This window comes from Capsicum annuum, chromosome 5 (genome assembly GCF_002878395.1).
Source record: "Capsicum annuum cultivar UCD-10X-F1 chromosome 5, UCD10Xv1.1, whole genome shotgun sequence".
NCBI classification, from domain to species: Eukaryota; Viridiplantae; Streptophyta; class Magnoliopsida; order Solanales; family Solanaceae; genus Capsicum; species Capsicum annuum.
Genome location: NC_061115.1, coordinates 158376699 through 158402619, shown reverse-complemented (window position 1 = coordinate 158402619; position 25921 = coordinate 158376699). Strand labels below are relative to the sequence as shown.

Below are 25921 nucleotides of genomic sequence, written 5' to 3'. Positions count from 1 at the left end.
ACAAAGTTGTGTTTGATAGGTTCAACATTGTCAATTTACCTAACCCATTCTCATGATGTAAACAATGTTTAATAAATGAGGATAAGACTAATGGTGTGAAGTCTTTCAATGATTATCTAAATTTGGCAGATTTGACCAAATAGTTTAATCTACAGGATTGAATGCTTAGAAATCACCTATGTGAGGGCGAAGTTGAATCCGCTTCAAGGAGAATGTTAGTAAAGGCATGTTCTCTAAGCTCTCATGAAACTGGGATGTGTTCATAGCTGAAACGAACAAAACCGTGAAAACTATAAATGGTAAAAGGTTGGTTGTATGACTTGTGTTGTCTAGATGTACATTAAAGCTCGATGGTTCAAATACATCAAATCTATCGATTGACCGAGTACATCTAATGCATGTTCACTACAGAAAGTTCAAAGGGAAACCCACTTATCCAGATGCAATCAGTCTTTGCTTGATGATCACATACTTGTCCGTAAAGTTTTACGTAAAAATAGCCATTCTCCATTCATGTGGGGGATTATTAAGTTCAATATAAAAAGTGTGAATAGAAAATTGAGGGAACCAAGTGGAGGGAAAAATTTGAGAAAATACTGTGAAAAGTGTAGTCTAAAATTGGAGTCTACTAATTCTACCACATTGGTGGGAAAATGTGACTTTTTAAGTGTTTACTCCACATAGTAAGTGAGGAAAGAACCAAGAGGTGCCTCATGCCGTCGTCGCTCGCTAGTCTCAGCTTCGACTTCGGCTTCAGCTTCAGATTTGGAAAATGATCAATTGATGAGATCTATCTTTTTAGACAAAATTTATTTGACAGAAATTTAATCCGAAAAAACAAAGAGAAAAACACAACAGAAATAGAAACTTTTGTGTGTTTTTAATTCTTGATTAACTTGTATACATGCGGTAACACTGTTTTGAAATTCAAAATACAGTGCATAGTGCGAAATGCTATCTCAAAAAGAATGCAACCCTTCGACAAAAAGAAACACTGATTCGTGAATTGGTATGCCCGTTTGGATAGTTGTGACTGTTCTAAAAAGACACACTTTTTGGAATGAACAAACATGATTTTTTAGAAGGAATACAATTTTTTAGTGAATCATTTCCCTCTTTTGGAAGGGGCACCTGATAGCTATATAAACCTGCTTTTATCCATAGGTTTAGATACGAAATTTTCTGAATATACGAACACATCTTGTCTTCAAAAACATTTCATGTGATCATCTAATCGTTGAGTGAGTTTGAAGAGATTCCAATTGTTTAAGATACCGCTACAGTTGGTTTATTTGGCCATTTTATCCTAAGTGGAAAATTCTGCAACATCGGGTACTTGAGGAAAATTATTTCCTTAAGGACACTTCGTGAATTCAGAGGCTTGGCCATTTCTGTTTCATCTTATTTTTATGAAAAACACACTTCTTAGAAAGGTCACTTTGATCTTGTGTTGAGGGTGTTGTTGTACTTCACAGTGTTCTTGTTTTATACTTGAACTAGTATTGAAGTTATTCTATCGAATTACAGATTCTGTGTACTTGAAAATATTGAATAAATAACAACAAGAAATAACACAATCTTGTAATTAAATATACAAACTACAACATGAACTTTGAAAGCCTCAGTACTAAGTATACTTTATGAGTAGTTATGTCATAACATTATGCATCATATTAATATAAGATAACGAACCATGGGCATATGTATCTCAGACTTTGGGCTTTATAGCAGAACTGTATCCATTCTCATAAAATTTAGACCAAAGCATAACACCTCCATACTTTGGTGAACTACTAATTGCTGGTAGAACCTGAGAAACAAGAACATCAGATGGTATAAAACCACTTTCAGCAGCTCTTAAAGCTGCCGGTAATCCTAGAAAAATCTTTCCAGCTTGACTCGAGGTCCATTTATTCCAGTAATCTTTTAGATTTTCCGTGCGCCCACCAGAGTATCGAGACGGGGGATTGTTATAGAATTGAACCCAAACATAGTCAAATAGGCCAGTGGAGAGTGCTCCATTTAACCATGCATCTGGGAATAGACATTGTGGAGTTGCAGTTAAGTATACCTTTTTTCGTTGGCAGAATCCCGAGAGGGCTCTTGCCAGTTCATCCCAGTATTGTGTGGTCCCTTCTTCTATATCGAAATTAATTCCATCTAGAATTGCATTCCCTAGTGGACATGAATTTGACTGGCCTCCAAGATAGTTGTTCCATAAATAATTTGCTACATTCCTGCATGGTATTTGACAAATAATTAGATCGAAATATGTCACAAAAGTGCAACCTAAAAAGTACGTCTTGTTTAGTGCCAGACACGAGACAAACAGGCGCGCAACTAGAAGCCCACGCAAATGTTTGATCGAACTCATTAGCTTTATTTCAAACCTTGCATTTGTATTAAGTAAATTCACTAAAATACGTATATAAATTAAATTTAGAACCCACTCTCCTAGAATTTAAAATATATAAAATTCAAATCTGGACTCCACTCTGAAGTCACATAGGTATTACAATAACTATGAAGTGTCTACATATTATAGGCACGAATTCTTACTCCCTCCTTCTCATTTTATATATCAGCACTCGACTAGACAGAAAGTTCAAGAAAGAAAGAAAAACCTTTAACACGTTTAAAGTAACTTTAGAATTTGTGGTCTCAAATAATACTTCTAAGACTATAAAAACATATCATTAAGAAAAAATAAGAAACTTAAAATTGAAAGAGATTTGAGATACATAAGGGTATCAATGTGACCTAAAAAGAAGATGCCATATAAAATAGGAAAAATTTCAGAAATAGCAACTATAGAGCCTTAATTGTATCTTTTATAGTAACAATTTCAAAATTACAAAAAATAGCAATATATATTTTGTATTTTAGTAAACTATTGCTATTTAAATACATATACAATCAGAGATTCCCTTTCTAATTTGATGCTAATCTGTTTGAGTTAAATTAGGGAAAAATTATTCCTTAATTTATGGCACATTTAATTTTACAGATTCCTTTACCTTATAAAACTCTTTTTGTACCACAACCGTTAAATTACAACTACTAACTGAAATTAAAAATATTTTCCATAATCAGCAACTCAAATCAAATTCAAAATACAGATTCAAATTCAAAAATATTTTTCCTTCATGTTATTTTTTTTGCTGATCGACTAAAATTTTGAAGAAAATATTGAAAATACAACGGTCCAATTACAGGCATTGATCAACTATTTGTATTCTATTCGTGGTTTTCATAAAATTAAAGTACAAATTTTTGAAAAACCTGTAACAAATTTGTGTAATAGTCGCGGGATTCAAAAATTTGAGATCCTATACAAGTTTTATCAGTTCTCGTAAAAAATGTTTTAAGCAAATTTTTTTTTCAATTTCAATTTTATTCTTATTTTTCTGTTATTTGAAAGTTGAGATGCAATTTTTATACGTTAAATTTGAATTTTAGTTTAGGATAACTAGTGTTTGACTAAAATTTTTTTTTATTTGAATTCATTTTGCTTTTTTGTATATACGAATTATATATAGTACGTATTTGAGATTTAAACAAAATTGATTCTATTTGTGATTTTCATAAAATAAATTACAAAAATTACTGAAAAACTTGTAACAAAATTGCGTAACAGTCGCAGAATTCAAAAATCTGAGATCATATGTGAATTTTATCAGTTCTAAAAAAATGATTTGATCAAAAAAAATTTTAAATTCAAAGTTATCTGTGTCGTTATGTAATGTGAAAATTGAGATACAATTGTTATACATAAAATTTGAATTTTAGTCGATAATAACTAGTATTCGAATAAAAGATTTCTTTCCATTGGAATTAGTTTTTCAGTTTTGTATATACGAATTAGTTGTTGTATATAGTACGTATTTGATATTTAATTTTATTTTTATTGTTTTTGTGTTCTGGAGATTGACAATGGGAAGCATACCCGTTCTCGTTAAATACTCTTGTAGATGGACATATAAACAATATTATGAAGATTACATATGTTTCCAGCTATATGTATTTGTGATATACATATGCAGTGCGTTTATGTTTTCACTGGCAGTTTCATATGTTTCCAGATGTATGTATTTATAATATACATATGCAGTATTTTATGTGTAAAAATCATGTATTCTTATATGTATTTTTTCAATATGTAGGACATATATTCCTTTGAAGTGTGGTGTACTTGATTCTGAAAATGATGCATCTTGGACTTGGTTCTTTGAGAATCTGAAGGAAGCATAAGGTGAAAGATAACATATATGTTTAGTTTCTGATTGTTGGTGTTGTGTATAATGATGTACCACATTATGCATGTATGTGGCGTCTATGGAGAAATGTACAATAATATTATTATAGTTTAAATGTTGCACTTATAGTTTAAATGTTGATATGTTCATGATGTCGCATTATGTCAAAAAATAATTGCTTTATTTTTCACTGATAATTATATGATTCTAAATTTTGAAAAAAATATTTGATGTTATTGAACTTGTTATAGTTAAATTGTTGTAATTTTTTTACTGAACTTGCTTAACTTAATTCATTATGAATATATTGTACAAGACATATAACATAATTGATTTATAGCTAAGAAACTGGAAGCCACAATTACCAAATTTTTAATCTAAAAAAATACATATGAGAATCTATTAAGTACCTCTGCCCATCTATAAGAACTTAGAATAAGTTAACATACCTTTATGTAATAAATAAATAAAATTGAAAAATACATATAAAGACATAACAATACATATATAAATACATATGTATATACATATGCATTATGCATAACTACATATGCGTTAATCATATATACATATGCAATATGCATATGCATAACATAAAAGAGTGCAATACGTATTTCTAGTAGAATACTTATGTATTAATCATAAATACATATGCATCATAAAAATATATAGACTTACGCAAAACTATATAATAATTATGTATTATTCAGAAGTATATGTGCAGAACTGAAAAAAAAAAAACACATGCATTACTCAAATATGCATTACTCAAAAATACATATGCATAAAATGGAAAATACAAATGCATAACTGAAAAATACATATAATGACTGGAACATTCATATGCATTACTAAAAATTATATTCAAAACTGAAAAGCACATATTCATACCAAAATATACATAATAATAACATAAACTAAGTATGAACAACTCTATTTTAGAAACTTAAACATCAAAAATCTAGCAATTACAGCAAAGAAAATATTAAGATATCAACTTTCAACATTAAAGTGACATATGAAACCTAAGAAATATCCAACTAAATCTTAGTCTACCTAAAGTTCACTGTTGTCAAATACAACAAATTCAAAATAAACTTCAAATATCATGCACTTCGATCTGTTATCCCAATATCCCTAGGAGGTCTCATTGGTGCTTCATCAACACTTTGTGCCGTCTCTTCTTCTTTCCTCGAACCATAATGCCACAACATTGAAGCATATCTCATGCGAAGAAGATTTGGATCAAAGTCAATAGTTGAAACACCGTCAATAGCGGAAACATACACATGCATTACTCTTGTCATGTATATTTGATGACGCAACACCTACAGAATCATACACATATTTTTTAATTAAATCATAACTATTGTATTAAATCAAAACATAAAATATAATGATTTGCATTCACCAATTACATATCATATTAATATTGAAAATAAAAAAAAAAAGCATATCTAATATATATCTTAACATTTACAAATATAGTTACATGTCAAAACAGTACCACATATGTATTTATAAAGTACATCTTGAAGTAACATATCAGTATCAAATACAAATACATTTAATATAATACATAAAATACAAATACATATCTTAATGTAATAAATATATATCTTCACATTACAAAGATAAAAATACATATATAAACATATTTTCCATCAAATATAAGATTACAAATACAAAAATACATATCTATAATGTAACAAATGCATTTTATCAGTTATCAGTAACAAATACAAATTTTACATTACCAAATACACATATATATCTATACTGAAATAAATACAATTCTTATCAGTACCAAAAACAAAAATAAACATAAATACAAATCAGTACCAAAATACAAATATATATCGACGTTGTAAAAAATATATTTTTGTAACGCCACGAGTCTGCACCCCAAATGTTATACGACGCTCATAATCCCGAAGGACCACAAGCTAACCCATAACTGGTACCTGCTGTAATAACTGAATAATAATACTATAGTATGCGAAAATTAGGCAAAAAATATGCCATAAGATCCAATACTGTAATAAAATTGAATATGATATAATAAATACTGAATGTGATCTATCTGTCTGAAAATACTCTAGTTTGAAAAGCCTCTAAGCTGTCTGAAATGTGGAGTTGATGGGACAAGTTCCCAACTAACTCCGACTACTAAAATAAACTGAAATATTGAAATAATAATCATGTCCTCTAACTATGAGGACTCACCACTAACTCTGACTGCTGAAGATCTGAACTGCTAAGGGTGCTCGGGAGCCCTTGCGTCTGAACCTATAATATAAAACATCATAGCGCAAGATAAAAGTATGTGTTAGTACTTTGAATGTAATGGTATGCTAAGTGAGGCAGGCTGAAATGCATGGGTTCATATACATGAACAATATTGATTGAATGACATAAATATAAATGGATGAGAGTACATACATGAATACGTAACTGTAACTGAGATCGTGATAACACTGAATACTGAGCCTAAATAATGATTTACTAATATCTGAGTATACTGATACTGTATTACTGATAACTAAATGACTGTATCTGACAGTCCTGATTCTGTGAAACTATACTGAGTTCGTACTGAGCTGAGTGACTATATCTAACAGTCCTGAACCTATAGAATTGAACTGAGTTCTATACTGAGACTGAATCTAAAACTGAGACTATGAGAGGTAATCATCTTACCAACATGCCCCTTTCTAAATAGATTGGGATCCAACCTGTAACCCCAGTTGGAAGGGTGTCAATACCATGCCACGGGTAAAGACAGGCTTTGAGTTAACCCTCTCTGATAGAAAGCTCTTTTCTCAACCCTCGCTGGCAGGAAAACTCGAATGATATGTATCAACCCTCATAATATCTAGCAGAAAGATATCTCAACCTACGTTGGCTACGTAGTTCTGTAATGCAGGGATAGCTACTAAGGGTCATACCCTCTGCTGGCAGGAATGCCCTCATCCCTGGGTTAACTCGATGCTGAATCGTACTCTCATCTGAATAGACACTAAACTAATTTCCTAGTTCATACTAGGCTTGACTGGACTATTACTAATTATACTTTCTAACTGAACTGAGTTCACTAAGTTCCGTTGACTGACAATACTATTGAAATCATTAACTGACTGAATTTACTAAGGTCTGAGCTGAATACTGAACTGGACTGGATTGATACAGAGTCTACTGAGTTTTCCTGTGTCCTGTAACTACTGAGAGTACTACTGATCGTGATATGATTGAGATTATTCTTATCTGATACTGGCTCTAGGCAAACAACTAAATTGTCAGGTACTAAATACCCCCAGGACTCGATAGCATAAAAAGTAAAGCATCATATGATATTGCATAGCATAGAATGCACACTTGTTCATAATGTATCTATAGAGAGTTTATCAAACACTTGCTTGGTATAACTTGAACATAAGCTAGCATGACATGATTTCTTTCCCTTCTTAGTTCACATGAACAATTCATCAAGCACTTGGTTAGCATAATATATACATATAATAAGAGGGAATCATGATTCACTTTTAATTTCACAATTTCAAGAGGTTTAACATGGATTCATATGAATATATACACATAATAACCAATTCCACATGAAACGTATAATAACTCATGAAATAGAAATCTAATTCAAATAATAATCATGAATACAATTTAATTCCAATCATGGAAGTCATAAATTCCAACTACTTGAAGTTTAAAAGAGTTTGTTGGACTCCAAGGGTGGAAGGAACCCTTGGATGAACACTTCACATACCTTAGTTTGCGAGTTCTTGAAGAATAATGGTGGAAACCTTGAGTTATCTTGGATCTTGAATGTGATGAACTAGGGTTTGTTTTTGATAAATTTTAGAGAGAATGAGTATATTTTGCCTCTTAGATGGCTTAATGATATGTTTTGAGGGATGATATAAGGTAGGAAAAGACCCATTTACCCCTATGGTCCCAGGTTTAAAAGAATAAAAGTTAAACCATCGATGCATAGGCCAACGTGCCACATCATTGGCATCGATGCGCCACATCATTGGCATCGACGCAATGACCAATGCACCGCATCGAGTCCATATCGGTTCACTGGAAATTCCCATTGGAAGCCAAGGAAAATATTGATCGACGCGATGGCCGCCGTGCCACACCGAGATCACATTGATATACTATTTTGGATTCCTAAACGTAGTTCAAACGAGGTCCGAAAAATCTGAAACTCATCTAAAAATACCTACTGACATTCTTGATCATGAATCAACCTAAATATTGACATTTTAAGGTCGTAGAGGTCATGAAATAGTGTTGCCAACTTACGAAGGCCAAAATAATACTAATTCTAAACACTTAGCTAGAATCTTCTAATTCTAGGACCCCTTAGCAAGCTTTTAGGGATTGAGTTAAGCTTAGGATTTTGCGGGGTCATACAATATCTCCACCTTGGGAACATTCATCCTTGAATAAGACTGACTCAGTTGAGAATACTGATAGACTGAATTTATACACTGGACATGCACAACTAAAGAATGATTTCATAACTAAGATTGTTGATATACTGAATGGTCATACTGAACATGCATATCTGATACATGCGTACATAGCTGAACATGATTCGTGAATACATAATTGGTAATACTAATAAACTGAGTTTATATACTGAACATGCATATCTGATTCATGGGTACATGACTTAACTGATTTATGAATACATGACTGAGTATACAACGTTAATTGATACCAGGTTGGTAGCTATATCTTAACATGAGACTGGGTAAGTTTAAGGAAAAACTGTTACCTTGGGTTGAGTCTGAGTTTGCGGAGAAGAGGTGAGGATACTTGGTTCGCATATCTACTTCCGTTTCCCCAAGTATCTCCCTCAACGGACTTATTCTGCTAAAGAACTTTAACTAGAGGGACTTATTTGTTCCTCAGTCTGTGAATTTGATAATCTAGGATTTCAACTGGGATCTCTTCATAAGAGAGGCTGTTTTGAATATATATGCCCTCTATAGGTACTACGACTGCTAGGTCACCTATGAATTTCTTTAGCCAGGAGACATGGAACACTGAGTGCACTGAAGCTAAGTCTGATGGCAACTCAAGCTCGTAATCTACCTTTTCAAAATAGCTGAGAATTCAGAAAGGACCGATATATCGGGGACTAAGTTTCCCTTTCTTGCCAAACCTTTTCATTCCTTTCATAGGAGAGATTTTCAAATACACAAAATTACCAATCTAAAATTTGAGATCCTTTCTACGTACATCTGCGTACGAATTTTGTCAGCTCTGAGCTGTCTTAAGCCTTTCCCTGATCAACTAGACTTTCTCTAAGGTATCAAATACCAAGTCAGGCCCTACCATTATGGCCTCACCCACTTAAAACTAACTAATAGGAGACCTGCATCTCCTACCATAAAGTACCTCAAATAGAGCCATCTAAATATTGGAATGATAGTTGTTGTTATATGCGAATTCAATCAAAGGCAAGTGGTCATCCCAACTAACTTTAAAGTCAATCGCACATGCTCATAGCTTATCTTCTAAAGTCTGAATGGTCCTTTCTACTTGACTATTTGTCTGAGGATGAAAGGTTATACTGAGGTGAACTCGGGTACCAAGATTCTTTTGGAATGTCTTTTAGAAATTAGAGGTGAACTGGGTTCCTCTATCTGAGATAATGGACGGCGGAACACTATGCAATCTGACCGAATCCATAATACAGAGTTTGGCATATTCCTCGGCTGAATAAGAGTTATGGAATGGTAGGAAATGAGCTGATTTGGTCATCCTATCTATGATGACCCAAACTAAATTATGCTGGCAATGAGTACGAGGCAAACCCATCACAAAGTCCATGTTCACTACTTCCCACTTCCAAGTGGGAATACTAAACTCCTATTTGGACCCACTAGGCTTTTGATGCTTAATTTTAACCTGCTGATATGTTGAGCACTTAGCCACAAACTCTGCAATATCTCTATTCATCCCACTCCACCAATAGATCTCCCACAAATCATAGTACATCTTAGTGGCCCCTGGGTGAATAGAGTAGCGCGCGCCATGCGCCTCTGCAAGAATTCACTACCTCAAGTCATCTACACCTGGCATATATAGCCGACCCTGGCAGCGCAGCACAATATCTCCTCCTTGAAAGAAAACCTCTACCTCTTAATCTCTAACTGATTCCTCCAACTTTACTAGAATGGGATCCCTATCCTCTTTTCCTTTACCTCAAAAACTAAGGATGATTCTGAACTACTCTGTACCCATACACTACCTTCTGCTGAATCGACTAAGTGAACACCTAGTCGAGCAAGCTGATGAACTTCCTAAGATAACTTCTTCTTACTGTTCTCAACATGAACAACACTCCCCATCGACATCCTACTAAAAGCATCAGCCACTATATTGGCTTTACCTGGATGACACAAAATGCTCGTGTCGTAGTTTTTCAATACCTCCAACCACCTTCTATGATGGAGGTTTAGATATTTCTGAGAGAACACATACTATAGGCTCTTATGGTTAGTGAATGCATCAATGTGCACCCCATACAAATAGTGCCTCCAAATCTGTAAGGCAAACACTATTACTGCTAACTCAAGATCATGAGTAAAATAGTTCTTTTCATGGGGCTTAAGTTGTCTAGAGGCGTAGACTATGACCTTACCTCTCTACATCAAAATATACCCCAAATTACCTCTGAAGGCATCACAATACACCACAAACCCATCTAAACTATCTGGTAGGGTCAAAACTAAAGTTGTTGTGAGTCAAGTCTTGAACTCCTAAAAACTCTTCTCACAAGAATGTAACCACTGAAATTTGAATTTCTTCTGAGTTAATCTGGATATAAGGGATGCAATAAATAAAAATCCCTCAATAAACTGTCGGTAATAGCCAGCCAAGCCTAAGAAACTCCTGATATTTGATAAAGAGATAAGTCTAGACCAGTTTATCACTGCTTCAGTCTTTTGGAGATCAACTATAATGCCATAACCAGAAATGATATGGTCAAGGAAAGCTACTGACCTTAGCCCAAATTTGCACTTATTGAATTTGGTGAATAGTTGATGGTTTCTGAGAGTCTGCAATAGTATTCTAAAATAGTCTGCATGATCATGCTCGCTGCTGGAGTAGACAAGAACGTCATCTATAAAGATTATAATGAATATGTCTAAGTATTGCTTGAACACATGATTTATCAAGTCCATGAAAGTTGTTGGGGCATTGGTAAAACCAAAGATATGACTAAGAATTCAAAGTGACCATACTGAGTTTTGTTGGTTGTTTTCGGGATTTCATATTCTCTAACTCTGAGCTGATGATAGCCCAATCTGAGGTCTATCTTGGAGAAGTAACTGGCACCCTGAAGTTTGTCAAACAAGTCATCAATTTTGGGAAGAGGGTACTTGTTTGTTTACCATGACTTTATTTAGCTAATGGTAATCAATACACATTCTGAAAGAACCGCCTTTCTTACGCATAAATAAAACTGGTACGCCTCACAGGGACATATTGGGTCTGATAAATCTCTTATCTAGGAGATCTTTTTACTGTTCTTTTAACTCCTTGAGTTCTACTGGGGCCATTCTGTATGGCGGAATAGATATGGGCTGAGTATCTTGGAGAAGATCAATTCCGAAATCAGTTTCCTTTTCGGGAGGAACTCAGGAAAGATCTCTGGGAAACACATCTTGGAATTCACATGCCACTGACACTGATTCAAGAGTAGGGGTTTTTGAACTAGAGTCCTGGACTCAAACGAGATGGCAAATACATCCCTTAGATATCATCTTTCTTGCCCGAAGGTAAGAAATAAGCTGAACCCTAAGTGCTGAAATACTACCCCTCCACTTTAAGATGGGTTTATTCAAAAACTAAAACTGGATAATTCTTTTTCTGCAGTCGACTGAGGCATAGTAGGGATGAAGCTAATCCATGACGATAATGACATCAAAATTGGTTATGTCTAATTCAACTAAGTCAGCTGAAGTGACTTTCTAAGATATCATAATCGGGCAATCCTGTATACCCGCCTGGCTATAATGGATTTACGCACTAGGATAGAGACTGAGATAGGCTCTACTAGAATTTCAAGACTAACTCCAAAATCAACTGCTATAAATAGAGTAACAAACGACACAGAAGCTCCTGGATCTAGCAAAGCATAGACATGTAAATGGAAAACTTATAACGTACCAATGACCACATCAGGAGAATTTTCCTAATCCTTTCGGTACTAAAAAGCATAGAGTCTATTTGGGAACTACCCAATGGTGGCACTGGATGTAGCACCCTACTGATTCAAGTGACCAGACTGAGCTGGGGGATGATTATGCTGACTCTGAGAACCCACATGAGGACACTGTCTAACCCTGTGTCTTGGCTTGCCACATTCGAGACATATATCACAGCCAGCTTTGCAGATACCCTGGTGGTTTCTACTATATTTCTGACAAAGGGGATTGGTTCGGGCACTAGTAACACTACCCTGGGGTTTAGGGCCTGACGCCCTATCTCTGTTGCTGTCTTTGAATATTGGCACAGAAGCACTGGCTAATAATGGAGCTGGAACTAAGGATTTTGGGTGGAGCTGATAATGATTCCCACCCTCTGACTTAGGTTGAGGGAAATTAAAACTACCTATCTTGCTCTCTTATTCTCCCTTTCTCTCTCTTTATTCTTGGCCTTCTCTAGCAACTAAGCATGGACCATGAGCCTGGATATGTCCATCTCTTTAATCAATATTATGGTCCTACACTCTTTGACCATACTGTTAGACACCCTAGACACAAACTTACTCATCTTCGCTCTGCTATCTGCTACTATATGCAGGGTATATTTGGCTAACTGAGTAAACTTGAGAGAATACTCTTATACTGTCATATTGCCTTACTTCAGGTTTATAAACTCCAAAAACATTTCTTCCTTCAACTCTATCGGGAAGAACCTATCCAGAAATGCAATTACAAACTCCTCCCATTCTATGGGCTCTGCATCTGCGGCCCTCTCTACTTTCCACTGTTTAGACCATAATTGTGCAATATCCTATAACTGATATGTGGCCAACTCAAAGCTCTCAATAGCTATTACCCCCATAATATCTATAACTTTCTGCACCTGATCAAGAAACTCCTGAGGGTCCTCATCTGTCTTAGACCCAGTAAAAGATAGAGGGTTCATTCGGGTGAAGTCTCAAATCCTGGTAGCAGCAGTGTTGGCAACTGGGTTGGCTAGAACAAAAGCTAAACATTTATTCTAGGCTTCCACAGAATAAGCTAGGGTGGTGAAAGCTATTCTGAACTCTAATAGGAGACGTGTTCATCCAGAAGATCTAGATGGACGGGCTGGGGTTCTGGATGGTCTCTCGTTTCCCTTGACTTAGTCCTCTTTGAAGGCATATTCTGTAAACCAAAGAGAAATTTGGATTAGATAGAGAGCTTAACTAGAGCTCATGCTCACTCGCAATACATGAATACTGGAAGAAGGGGAACTTTTCTTAAAACACCTCGTAGCCTCCTATCCATAAGTGTGGCATGCTACACACCTATGCAAAAGATTCTACTAGATACGGCTTTCAGACTTCCTAGGTCTCTATTGAACCTTAGTCTTTGGTACCAAGTTTGTAATGCCCCAATTTTGTATCCCAGATGCTACACGGTGCTCATAATCCCAAAGGACCACAAGCAAACCCATGACTGGTACATGCTGTAATAACTGAATAATAATACTGTAGTTTGTAGAAATGAGGCAAAAAAACATTCCATAAGGTTCAGTACTATAATAAAACTGAATACGTATAATAAATAACAAATCTGATACATCTGTCTAAAAATACTCTAGTCTGAAAAGCCTCTAAATTGTCTGAAATCCGGAGTTGATAGGATAAGTCCCCAACTAACTCTGACTACTGAAATATTGAAATAATAATCATGTCCTCAAACTATAAGGACTAACCACTAACTCTGACTGCTGAAGATCTGAATTGCTAAGGATGCTCAGGAGCCCATGTGTCTGAATCTATGATATAAAAATCATAGCGCAAGAGAAAAGTATATGTCAGTACTTTGAATGTACTGGTATGCTAAGTGAGGTAAGATAAAATGCTTGGGTTTATATGCATGAACAATATAAATAGAATGACATGAGTATAGCTGGATGAGAATACATACATAAATATGTAACTATAACTGAGATCATGCTAACACTGAATACTAAGTCTGAATATTGATTTATTGATATCAGAGAATACTGATACTGTATTAGTGAAAACTAAATGACTATATCTGACACTCCTAATTTTGTGGAACTATACTGAGTTCCATACTGAGATGAGTGACTGTGTCTGATAGTCCTGAACCTATAGAACTGAACTGAGTTCTATACTGAGACTGAATCTGATACTGAGACTGTAAGAGGTAATCATCCAATCGACATGCCCCTTTCTAAATAGATTGGGGTCCAATATGCAACCCTAGTTGGAAGGGTATAATTACCGTGCCACGGGTAAAGATAGGCTGCGATTTAACCCTCTCTGATAGAAAGCTCTTTCGTCAACCCTCGCTGGCAGAAAAACTCGAATGAGATGTATCAACCCTCATAATATCTGGTATGGAGATATCTAAACCTATGCTGGTTACATAGTTCTATAATGTAGGGATTGCTATTATAAGGTCAAACCCTCTCCTGGCAGGAATGCCCCCATCCTTGTGCTAACTCGATGCTGAATCCTACTCTCATCTGAATAGACACTGAATTGATTTTCTAGTTCATACTAGGCTTAACTGGGCTATTACTAATTATACTATCCAACTGAACTGAATTGAGTTCACTGAGTTCCTTTGACTGACGGAATACTACTGAATTCTGTTAACTAACTGAATTTACTAAGGTCTGAACTGAATACTAAACTGGACTGGACTAATATAGAGTCTACTGAGTTTTCCTGAGTCCTATAACTGACTGAGAGTACTATTGATAGTGATGTGACTGAGATTATTCTGTATTTGACACTGGCTCTAGGTAAAAAAATAAATATCGGGTGTTAAATACCCTCAGGACTCGATAGCATAAAAATTAAAGCATCACATGATATTGCATAGAATAAAATACATACTTGTTCTTAATGTATCTATAGAGACATTTTGTTAAACACTTACATGGTATAATTTGTACATAAGCTAGCATGACATGATTTCTTTCCCTTATTAGTTCACATGAACAATTCATCAAGAACTTGGTAAGCATAATATATACACATAATAAGAGGGCATCATGATTCACTTTCAATTTCACAATTTCTAGGGGTTTTAATATGGATTCATATGAATCTACACACATATAACCAATTCCACATGAAAAGTATAATAAATCATGAAATAGAAATCTAATTTAAATAGTAATCATGAATACACTTTAATTCTAATCATGGAAGTCATAAATTCCAACAACTTAGTTTAAAAAAGTTTCTTGGACTCCAAGGTCGAAGGAACCCTTGGATGAACACTTCACATACCTTAGTTGGCAAATTCTTGAAGAATAATGGTGGAAACCTTGAGTCTTGGATCTTGAATGTGATGAACTAGGGTTTGTTCTTGATAAATTCTAGAGAGAATGAGTATATTTTGCCACTTGGATGGCTTAATGATATGTTTTGAGGGCCGATATAAGGTGGAAAAAGACCCATTTACCCCTCTAGATGTAGGTTTAAAAGGCTGAAAGCTAATCCATCGACGCACAGGCTGACGCGCCACATCATTGGCATCGATGCGATATCCACCACGCCACCTCAAGTCCACGTCAGTTCACTGGAAATTACCATTGAAAGCCAAGGAAAATTAATCGATGCGATATCCACTGTGCCACGCTGAGATTACGTCGATACACTATTTTCGATTCCCAAACTTGGTTCAAATGAGGTCCAAAAAATCCAAAACTCATCCAGGAACTCCTACTGACATTCTTGATCGTAAATCAACTTAAAGATTGACATTTTAAGGTCAAAGATGTCATGAAATAGTGTTTCCAACTTACGCAGGCCAAAATAATACTAAGTCTAAATACTTCGCTAGAATTTTCTAAGTCTGAGACCCCTTAGCAAGCTTTTTAGGACTAAGTTAAACTTAGAATTTTACAGGATTTTACAATATCTCCCCGTTGGGAACATTCATCCTTGAATAAGACTGACTAAGCTGAGAATACTGATAGATTGGATTTAGACACTGGACATGCACAACTGAAGCATGATTTTATGACTGAGATTGTTGATATACTGAATTATCATACTGAACATGTATATCTCATACATGCGTACATAGCTGAACATGATTTATAAATGAATGACTGGGATTAATGATTAGCTGAGTTTATTTACTAAACATGCATATCTGATGCATGGGTACATGACTGAGCTGATTTGCAAATGCATGACTAAGAATATAACGTTAATTGATACCAGGTTGGTTGCTTTATCTGAGCATGAGACTGAGTAAATTTAAGGAAAAACTGTTACCTTGGGCTAAGTTTGAGTTTGTGTAGAAGAGATGAGGATACTTGGTTCGCATATCTGCTTCCGCTTCCCTAGTAGCTCCCTCAACGGACTGATTCTGGCAAAGAACTTTGACTAGAGGGACTTCTTTGCTCCTCAGTCTGCGATTCTGATAATCCAGGATTTCAACTGGGATCTCTTCATAAGAGAGGTTGTTCTAAATATATATTCCCTTTATAGGGACTACGGCTGCTGGGTCACCTATGCATTTCTTTAGAAAGGAAACATGGAACATTGTGTGCACAGAAGCTAAGTCTAAAGGCAATTCAAGCTCGTAAGCTACCTTTTCGAAACGACTGAGAATTCAGTAAGGACCAACATATCGGGGACTAAGTTTCTCTTTCTTTCCAAACCTCTTCACTACTTTCATAGGATATATTTTCAAATACATAAAATCACCAATCTCAAACTCAAGATCCTTTCTAAGTACATCTGCATATGATTTCTGTCGGCTCTGATCTGTCTTAAGCCTTTCCCTGATCAACTAGACTTTCTCTGAGGTATCAAATACCAAGTCAGGCCCAACCACTACGGCCTTACCCACTTCAAACCAACCAATAGGATACCTACATCTCCTACCATATAGCGCATCAAATGGATCCATCTGAATGCTGGAATAATAGCTGTTGTTATATACGAATTCAATCAAAGGCAAGTGGTCATCCCAACTACCTTTGAAGTCAATCGGACACGCTTGCAGCATATCTTTTAAAGTCAGAATGGCCCATTCTAGTTGACCATCTGTCTGAGGATGAAAGGTTGTACTAAGGTGAACTCGGGTACAAAGACCCTTTTAGGATTCCTTCCAGAAATAAGAGGTGAACTGGGTACCTCTATCTAAGATAATGGACAGTAGAACACCGTGCAATCTGACCAACTCCATGAAATAAAGTTTGGCATAATCCTCGGCTAAATAAGAGGTATGCACTGGAAGGAAATAAGTTGATTTGGTCTTCCTATCTACGATGACCCAAACTGAATCATGCTGGCGATGAGTATGAGTCAAACCCATCACAAAGTCCATATTTACTTTTTTTCATTTCCAAGTGGGAATAATGAACTCCTGCATAGACCCACTAGGCTTCTGATGCTTAATTTTAACTTGCTGACATGTTGAGCACTTAGCCATAAACTCTATAATTTCTCTCTTCATCTTACTCCACCAATAGATCTATCGTAAATCACGGTACATCTTAGTGTCCCCTAGATAAAGAGATTAGTGTGCAACATGCACCTCTGCAAGAATTTGCTGCCTCAATTCTTCTACACCAGACTCACATAGCCGACCCTGACAGCGCAACACACTATCTTTTTTGGGGAGAAAACCTCTACCTTCTAATCTCTGCCTAGTTCCTTCAACTTTACTAGACTGGGATCCCTATCCTTCTTTTCATTCACCTCAGAAACTAGGGATAATTCTGATCTACTCTGTACCCATACACTACCTTTTGTTGAATCGACTAAGCGAACACCTAGTCGAGCAAGCTGATGAACTTTCGGAGATAACTTCTTCTTACTGTTCTCAACATGAACAACACTCCCCATCGACATCCTACTAAAAGCATCAGCCACTACATTGGCTTTACCCAGATGATACAAAACGCTCGTGTCGTAGTGTTTCAATACCTCCAACCACCTTCTATGATGAAGGTTTAGATATTTCTGAGAGAACACATACTATAGGCTCTTATGGTTAGTGAATACATCAACGTGCACCCCATACAAATAGTGCCTCCAAATCTTTAAGGCAAACACTACTGCAGCAAACTCAAGATCATAAGTAGAATAGTTCTTTTCATTAGGCTTAAGCTGTCTAGAGGCAGAGGCTATGACCTTACCTCTCTGCATCAAAAAACACCCCAAATCGACTCTAGAGGCATCATGATACACTGGAATTTGCACCATATGGTAGGGTTAAAACTAGATTTTTAGTCAGTCGAGTCTTCAACTCCTAAAAATTCTTCTCACAAGAATATGACCGCTAGAATTTATCTTTCTTCTGAGTCAATCTGGACATAAGGGATGAAATAGATAATAATCCTTCAACAACCCATCGGTAATATCCAGCTAAGCCCAACAAACTTCTGATATTTGAAGGAGAGATGGGTCTAGGCTAGTTTCTCACTACTTTGGTCTTTTGGGGATCAACTCTAATTCCATCACCAAAAATGATATGTCCAAGGAAAGCTACTGACCTTAGCCAAAATTTGCACTTACTAAATTTGGCGAATAGGTAATGGTTTCTGATAGTCTGTAACACTAGTCTAAGATGGTCTATATGATCATACTCACTGCAGGAGTAGACAAGAATGTTATCTATGAAGACTATGATGAACATGTCCAAGTACTGCTTGAACACACGATTCATTAAGTCCATGAAAGTTGCTGGGGCATTGGTAAGACCAAAGGACATGACTAAGAATTTGAAGTGACCAAACCGAGTTTCGAAGGTTGTTTTCTGGATGTCACATTCTCTAACTTTGAGCTAATGATAGCCCAATCTGAGTTCTATCTTAGAGAAGTAACTGGCACCCTGAAGGTTGTCAAACAAGTCATCAATTTTGGGAAGAGGGTACTTATTTTATATTGTGACTTTATTTAGCTGACGGTAATCAATACACATTCTGAGAGAATTGTGTTTCTTATGCACGAATAAAACTGGTGCACCCTATGGGGACATACCTGGTCTGATATATCCCTTATCTAGAAGATTCTTTTACTGTTCTTTTAACTCCCTGAGTTCTACTGGGGCCATTCGGTATGGTGGAATAGATATGTACATAGTATTTGGGAGAAGATCGATTCTGAAATTAATTTCTCTTTCAAGAGAAACTCCAGAAAGATCTTTGGGAAACATATCTGGGAATTCACATACTACTGACACTGATTCAAGAATAGGGGTTTCTGAACAAAAGTCCTAGACTTTAACGAGATGGTAAACACATCCCTTAGATATTATATTTCTCGCCCGAAGGTAAGAAACAAGCTAACCCCTAAGTGCTAAAGTACTACCCTTCCATTCTAGGATGGGTTCATTCAAAAATTGAAACTGGATAATTCTATTTTTGTAGTCGACTGAGGCATAGCAGGAATGAAGCCAATTTATGCCAAGAATGACATTGGAATTTGTTATCTCTAATTTGACTAAGTCTGCTGAAGTAACTTTCTGAGATATCATAAATGGGCAGTTCCTGTATACCCGCCTGGCTATGATAGATTTACCCACTAGGGTAGAGACTGAGATAGGCTCTACTAGAATTTCGAGACTAACTCTGAAATCAACTTCTATGTATAGAGTAACAAAGGACAAAGAAACTCCTAGATCTAGCAAAGCATAGACATGTAAATGGAAAAATTGTAACATACCAGTGACCATATTAGGAGAAATTCTATAATCCTATCGGGACTGAAGAGCATAGAGTCTGTTAGGGTGCTGCCCACTGGTGGCACTGGATGTGGCACCCTGCTGATTCAAGCGATCGAACTAAGCTGGGGGATAGTTATACTGATTTAGAGAACCCACCTGAGGACACTGTCTGACCTGTGGCCTAGGTTACCACATCCGAGACACATATCACTGCCAGCTCTGCAGATATTCTGGTAGTTTCTACCAAATTTCTGACAAAAGAGATTGGTTCAGGTACTGCTAACACTACCATAGGGTTTAGGACCTGACGCTCTATCTCTGTTTCCATCTCATACTATAGGTACAGAAGCACTGGCTGAGGATGGAGTTGGAACTGAGGATTTTAGGACAAACTGAGAACGATTCCCACCCTCTAACTTATGCTGAGCAAAACTAAAACTACCTGTCTCGCTCTCTTGTTCTCCCTCTCCCATTCTTTATTCTTGGCCTCCTCAATCTATTAAGCATGGAACATAATCCTGGATATGTCCATCTCCTTAATCAACATTGGGGTCCTACACTCTTTGACCACACGATTAGACACCCCAGACACAAACTTACTCATCTTTGCTCTGTTATCTACTACTACATGCGGGGCATATCTGGCTAACTGAGTAAACTTAAGAGAATACTCTTATACTATCTTATTTCCCTGCTTTAGGTTCATAAACTCCAAAACCTGCTCTTCCTTCAACTCTAGTGGGAAAAACCTATACAGAAATACAACTGCAAACTCCTTCCATTCTATGGGCCCTGAATCTGCAGCCCTCTTTGCTTTTAACTGTTTAAACCATGAGTGTGTCGTATCCTATAACTGATATATGACCAACTCAGCACTCTCAAAAGCCATCACCCCCATAATATTTGTAACTTTCTACACCTGATCAAGAAACTCCTGAGGGTCCCCATCTGTATTAGACCCAGTAAAAGATGGAGGTTCATTCAGGTGAAGTGATGAATCCTGGTAGCAGTAGTGTTGCCACTGGGTTGGCCATAAAAGTAGCTGGTCGTTCATTCTGGGCTTCCATAGAATGAGCTAGGGTGGTGAAAGTTGCTCAGAACTCTGCGAGAAAGACGTGTTCATCCTGAAGATCTGAATGGACGGGCTAAGGTTCTAGCTGGTCTCCCATTCCCCTTCCCTTAGTCCTCTTTGGAGGCATATTCTGTAAATAAAAGAGAAATTTGGATTAGATAGGGAGTTTAACTGAAATCATGCTCACTCGCATGACATGAATCCTGAAAGAAGGAAAACTTTTCTTAAAACACCTCGCAGCCTCATGTCCATAAGTGTGGTGTGCTAGGCACCCATGCACAAGATTCTAATAGATGTGGCTTTAAGACTTCCTAGGACTCTATTGAACCTTAGGCTTTTATACCAAGTTTGTGACACCCTAAGTCTGTACCCCGAACACTACACAGTGCTCATAATCCCGATAGACCACAAGCTAACCCATGACTAGTACCTGCTGTAATAACTGAATAACAATATTGTAGTATGTGAAAATTAGGCAGAAAACATACCGTAAGGTTCAATACTGTAATAAAACTGAATATGATATAATAAATACCAAATCTAATACATCTATCTAAAAAGCCTCTAAATTGTTTTAAAAGTGGAGTTGATGGGACAAGTCCCCAACTAACTTTGACTACTAAAATTTACTGAAATACTGAAATAATAATTATGCCCTCAAACTATAAGGACTCACCACTAATATTTACTACTCAAGATCTAAACTGCTAAGGGTGCTCGGGATCCTGTGCGTCTGAACCTATGATATAAAATATCATAGCACAAGAGAAAAGTATGTGTCAATACATTAAAAGTACTAGTATGCTAAGTGAGGTAGATTGAAATGCATGGGTTCATATGCATGAACAATACTAACTAACTGACATGAGTATAACTGGATAACAGTACATACATGAATACGTAACTGTAACTGAGATCGTGATAACACTCAATACTGAGTCTGAATACTGATTTATTGATATTTGAGTATAATGATACTGTATTATAGATAATTAAATGACTATATCCAATAGTCTAGATTCTGTGGAACTATACTGAGTTTCGTACTAAGTTGAGTGACTATGTCTGACAGTCATGAACCTGCAGAACTAAACTGAGTTCTATATTGAGACTGAATCTGAAATTAATAATATGGGAGGTAATCATCTAACTGACAGGCCCCTTTCTAAATAGATTGGGGCCCAACCTGTAACCCCAGTTGGAAAGGTGTCAATACCATACCACGAGTAAAGATAGGCCGTGAGTTAACCCTCTCTGTTAGGAAGCTCTTTCATCAACCCTCGTTGGCAGGAAAACTCGAACGAGATATATCAACCCTCATAATACTAGCAAGAAGATATCTCAACCTGCGCTGGCTACGTAGTTCTATAATGCATGGATTGCTACAAAAGGTAAACCTCTCTGCTTGTAGGAATGCCCTCATCCCTGGGTTAACTTGGTGCTGAATCCTACACCCATCTTAATAGACATTGAACTAATTTCCTAGTTCATACTAGGCTTGACTGGACTATTACTGATTATACTGTCTAACTAAACTGAACTGAGTTCACTAAGTTCCGTTGACTAACAAAATACTACTAAATTTTGTTAACTAACTGAATTTACTGAGGTCTGAACTAAATACTTAACTGGACTGGACGGATACAGAGTCTATTGAGTTTTCCTGAGTCCTGTAACTGACTGAGAGTACTACTGATCGTAACATGACTGATATTATTCTTTATCTGATATTGGCTCTAGTAAAACAGCTAAATTGTCGGGTATTAAATATCCCCAGGACTTGATAACATGAAAATTAAAGCATAATATGATCTTACATAGCATTATTGGCATAGACACGATGACCAACGCACCGCGTTGAGTCTATATCATTTCATTGGAAATTTCCATTGGGAGCCAAGGAAATTATTGATCGATGCCATGGCCGATGAAACATGCCGAGATCACGTTGATACTATTTAGGATTCTGAAACATAGTACAAATGAGGTCCAAAAAATCTAAAACTCGTTCGAGAACACCTACTAACATTCCTGATCATGAATCAACCTAAAGATTGACATTTTAAGGTCATAGAGGTGGTGAAATAGAATTGCCAACTTACGAAGGCCAAAATAATACTAAGTCTAAATACTTAGCTAGAATTTTCTAAGTCTGGGACCCCTTAGAAAGCATTTAAGGACTGAGTTAAGCTTAGGATTTTGTGGGGTCCTACAATATCTCCCCCTTGGAAACATTTGTCTTTGAATGAGACTGACTAAGCTAAGAATACTGATAGACTGGATTTAGACACTTGACATGAACAACTTAAGCATGATTTCATAACTGAGATTGCTGACATACTGAATTATCATACAGAACATGCATATCTGATGCATGCGTACATAGTTGAACATGATTCATGAATGCATGACTGGGATTATTGATAAACTGAGTTTATATACTAAACATGCATATCTGATGCATGGGTACATGACTAAACTAATTTGTTAAACCATGACTGAGTATACAACGTTATTTGATACCAGCTTAGTAGCTATATCTGAATATGAGAATGAGTAGGTTTAAGGAAAAATTGTTACCTTAGGTTGAGTTTGAGTTTGTGGAGAAGAGGTGAGGATACTTAGTTCGTATATCTGCTTCCGCTTCCCAAGTAGCTCCCTCAATAGATTGATTTCGCCAAAGAACTTTGACTAAAGAGACTTCTTTGTTCCTCAGTCTGCAAATTTGATAATCTAGGATTTCGACTAAGATCTCTTCATAAGAAAGGTTCTTCTGAATATCTATGCACTCTATAGTGACTACGACTGTTGGTTCACCTATGTATTTCTTTAGCAAGGAGACATAGAACACTGGGTGCACTGAAACTAAGTCTGAAGGCAACTCAAGCTCATAAGCTACCTTTCCGAAACAGCTGAGAATTCGGTAAGGACCGACATATGGGGGATTTAGTTTTCCTTTCTTTCCAAACCTCTTCACTCATTTCATAGGAGATATTTTCAAATACACAAAATCACTAATCTCGAACTCAAGATCCTTTCTACATAAATCTGCATATGATTTTTATCGGCTCTGAGTTGTCTTAGCCTTTCCCTAATCAACTGGACTTTCTTTAAGTTATCAAATACCAAGTCAGTCCCTACCACTGCAGCCTCACCCACTTCAAACTAATTAATAGGAGACCTGTATCTCCTATAGTAAAGCACCTCAAACGGAGCCATCTAAATACTGGAATGATAGATGTTGTTATATACAAATTCAATCAAAGGCAAATGGTCATCCCAACTACCTTTAAAGTCAATCGAACATGCTCGCAGCATATCTTCTAAAGTCTGAATGGTCCTTTCTGCTTGACCATCTGTCTGAGGATGAAAGGTTGTACTGAGGTGAACTTGGGTACCAAGACCCATATGGAATACCATCTAGAAATGAGAGATAAACTGGGTACCCCTATCTGAGATAATAGACAGTAGAACACCATGCAATCTAACCAACTCCCTGATAAAGAGTTTATCATAATCCTCAGCTACATAAGAGGTATGGACTGGTAGGAAATAAGCTGATTTGGTTATCCTTTCTACGATGACCCATACATAATCATGCTGGTGATGAGTACGTGGCATAACCCATCATAAAGTCCATGTTCACTTCTTCCCACTTCCAAGTGGGAATACTGAACTCCTGCATGGACCCACTAGGCTTTTGATGCTCAATTTTAACCTGCTAACATTTTGAGCACTTAGCCACAAACTCTGCAATTTCTCCCTTCATCCCACTCCACCAATAATCTCCCATAAATTACGGTATATCTTAGTGGCCCCTGGATGAATAGGGTAGCGTGTGCCATGCTCCTCTGCAAGAATTCGCTGCCTCAAGTCATCTACACCTAGCACATATAGCTGACCCTGACAGCGTAACACACCATCTCCTTCTTGGAAGAAAACCTCTACCTTTTGATCTTTGACTGATTCCTCCAACTTTACTAGACTAGGATCCCTATCCTACTTTTTCTTTACCTCAGAAACTAGGGATGATTTTGAACTACTTTATGCCCATACACTACCTTCTGCTGAATCAACTGAGCGAACATCTAGTTGGGCAAGCTGATGAACTTCCTGAGCAAACTTCTTCTTACTATTCTCAACATGAGCAACACTCACTATAGACATCCTACTAAGGGAACATCCACTACATTGGCTTTACCCCAATGATACAGGACGCTCATGTCATAGTCCTTTAACAACTCCAACCACCTTCTCTGACGGAGGTTTAGATCTTTCTAAGTGAACACATACCGTAGGCTCTTATGGTCAGTGAACACATCAATGTGCAACCCATACAAATAGTGCCTTCAAATCTTCAAGGAAAACACTACTGCTGCTAACTCAATATTATTAGTAGGATAGTTCTTTTTTTGGGGATTAGGCTGTCTAGAGGCGTAGTCTATGACCTCACCTCTTTGTATCAAAACACACCCCAAACTGACTCTGGAGGCATCACAATACACTACAAACCCATCTGAACCATCTAGTAGGGTCAAAACTGAAGTTGTAGTAAGTCGAGTCTTCAACTCCTAAAAATACTTTTCACAAGAATCTGACCACTGGAATTTGACTTTCTTCTGAGTCAATCTAGACATAGGGGATGCAATAGATGATAATCCCTCAATAAATCA

General features: G+C 36.5%; 1 protein-coding gene across 1 annotated transcript in view; it reads right to left on the bottom strand.

Moving 5' to 3' along the window:
• Window positions 1–1708: 1708 nt before the first annotated feature.
• The window catches only part of LOC107844524 (acidic endochitinase-like), a 38983-nt gene continuing 14770 nt past the window's right edge, over window positions 1709–25921 (bottom strand). Inside the window, 1 exon segment of the mRNA XM_047412191.1 lies at window positions 1709–2237. Coding sequence (XP_047268147.1) covers window positions 1709–2237 — 529 coding nt within the window.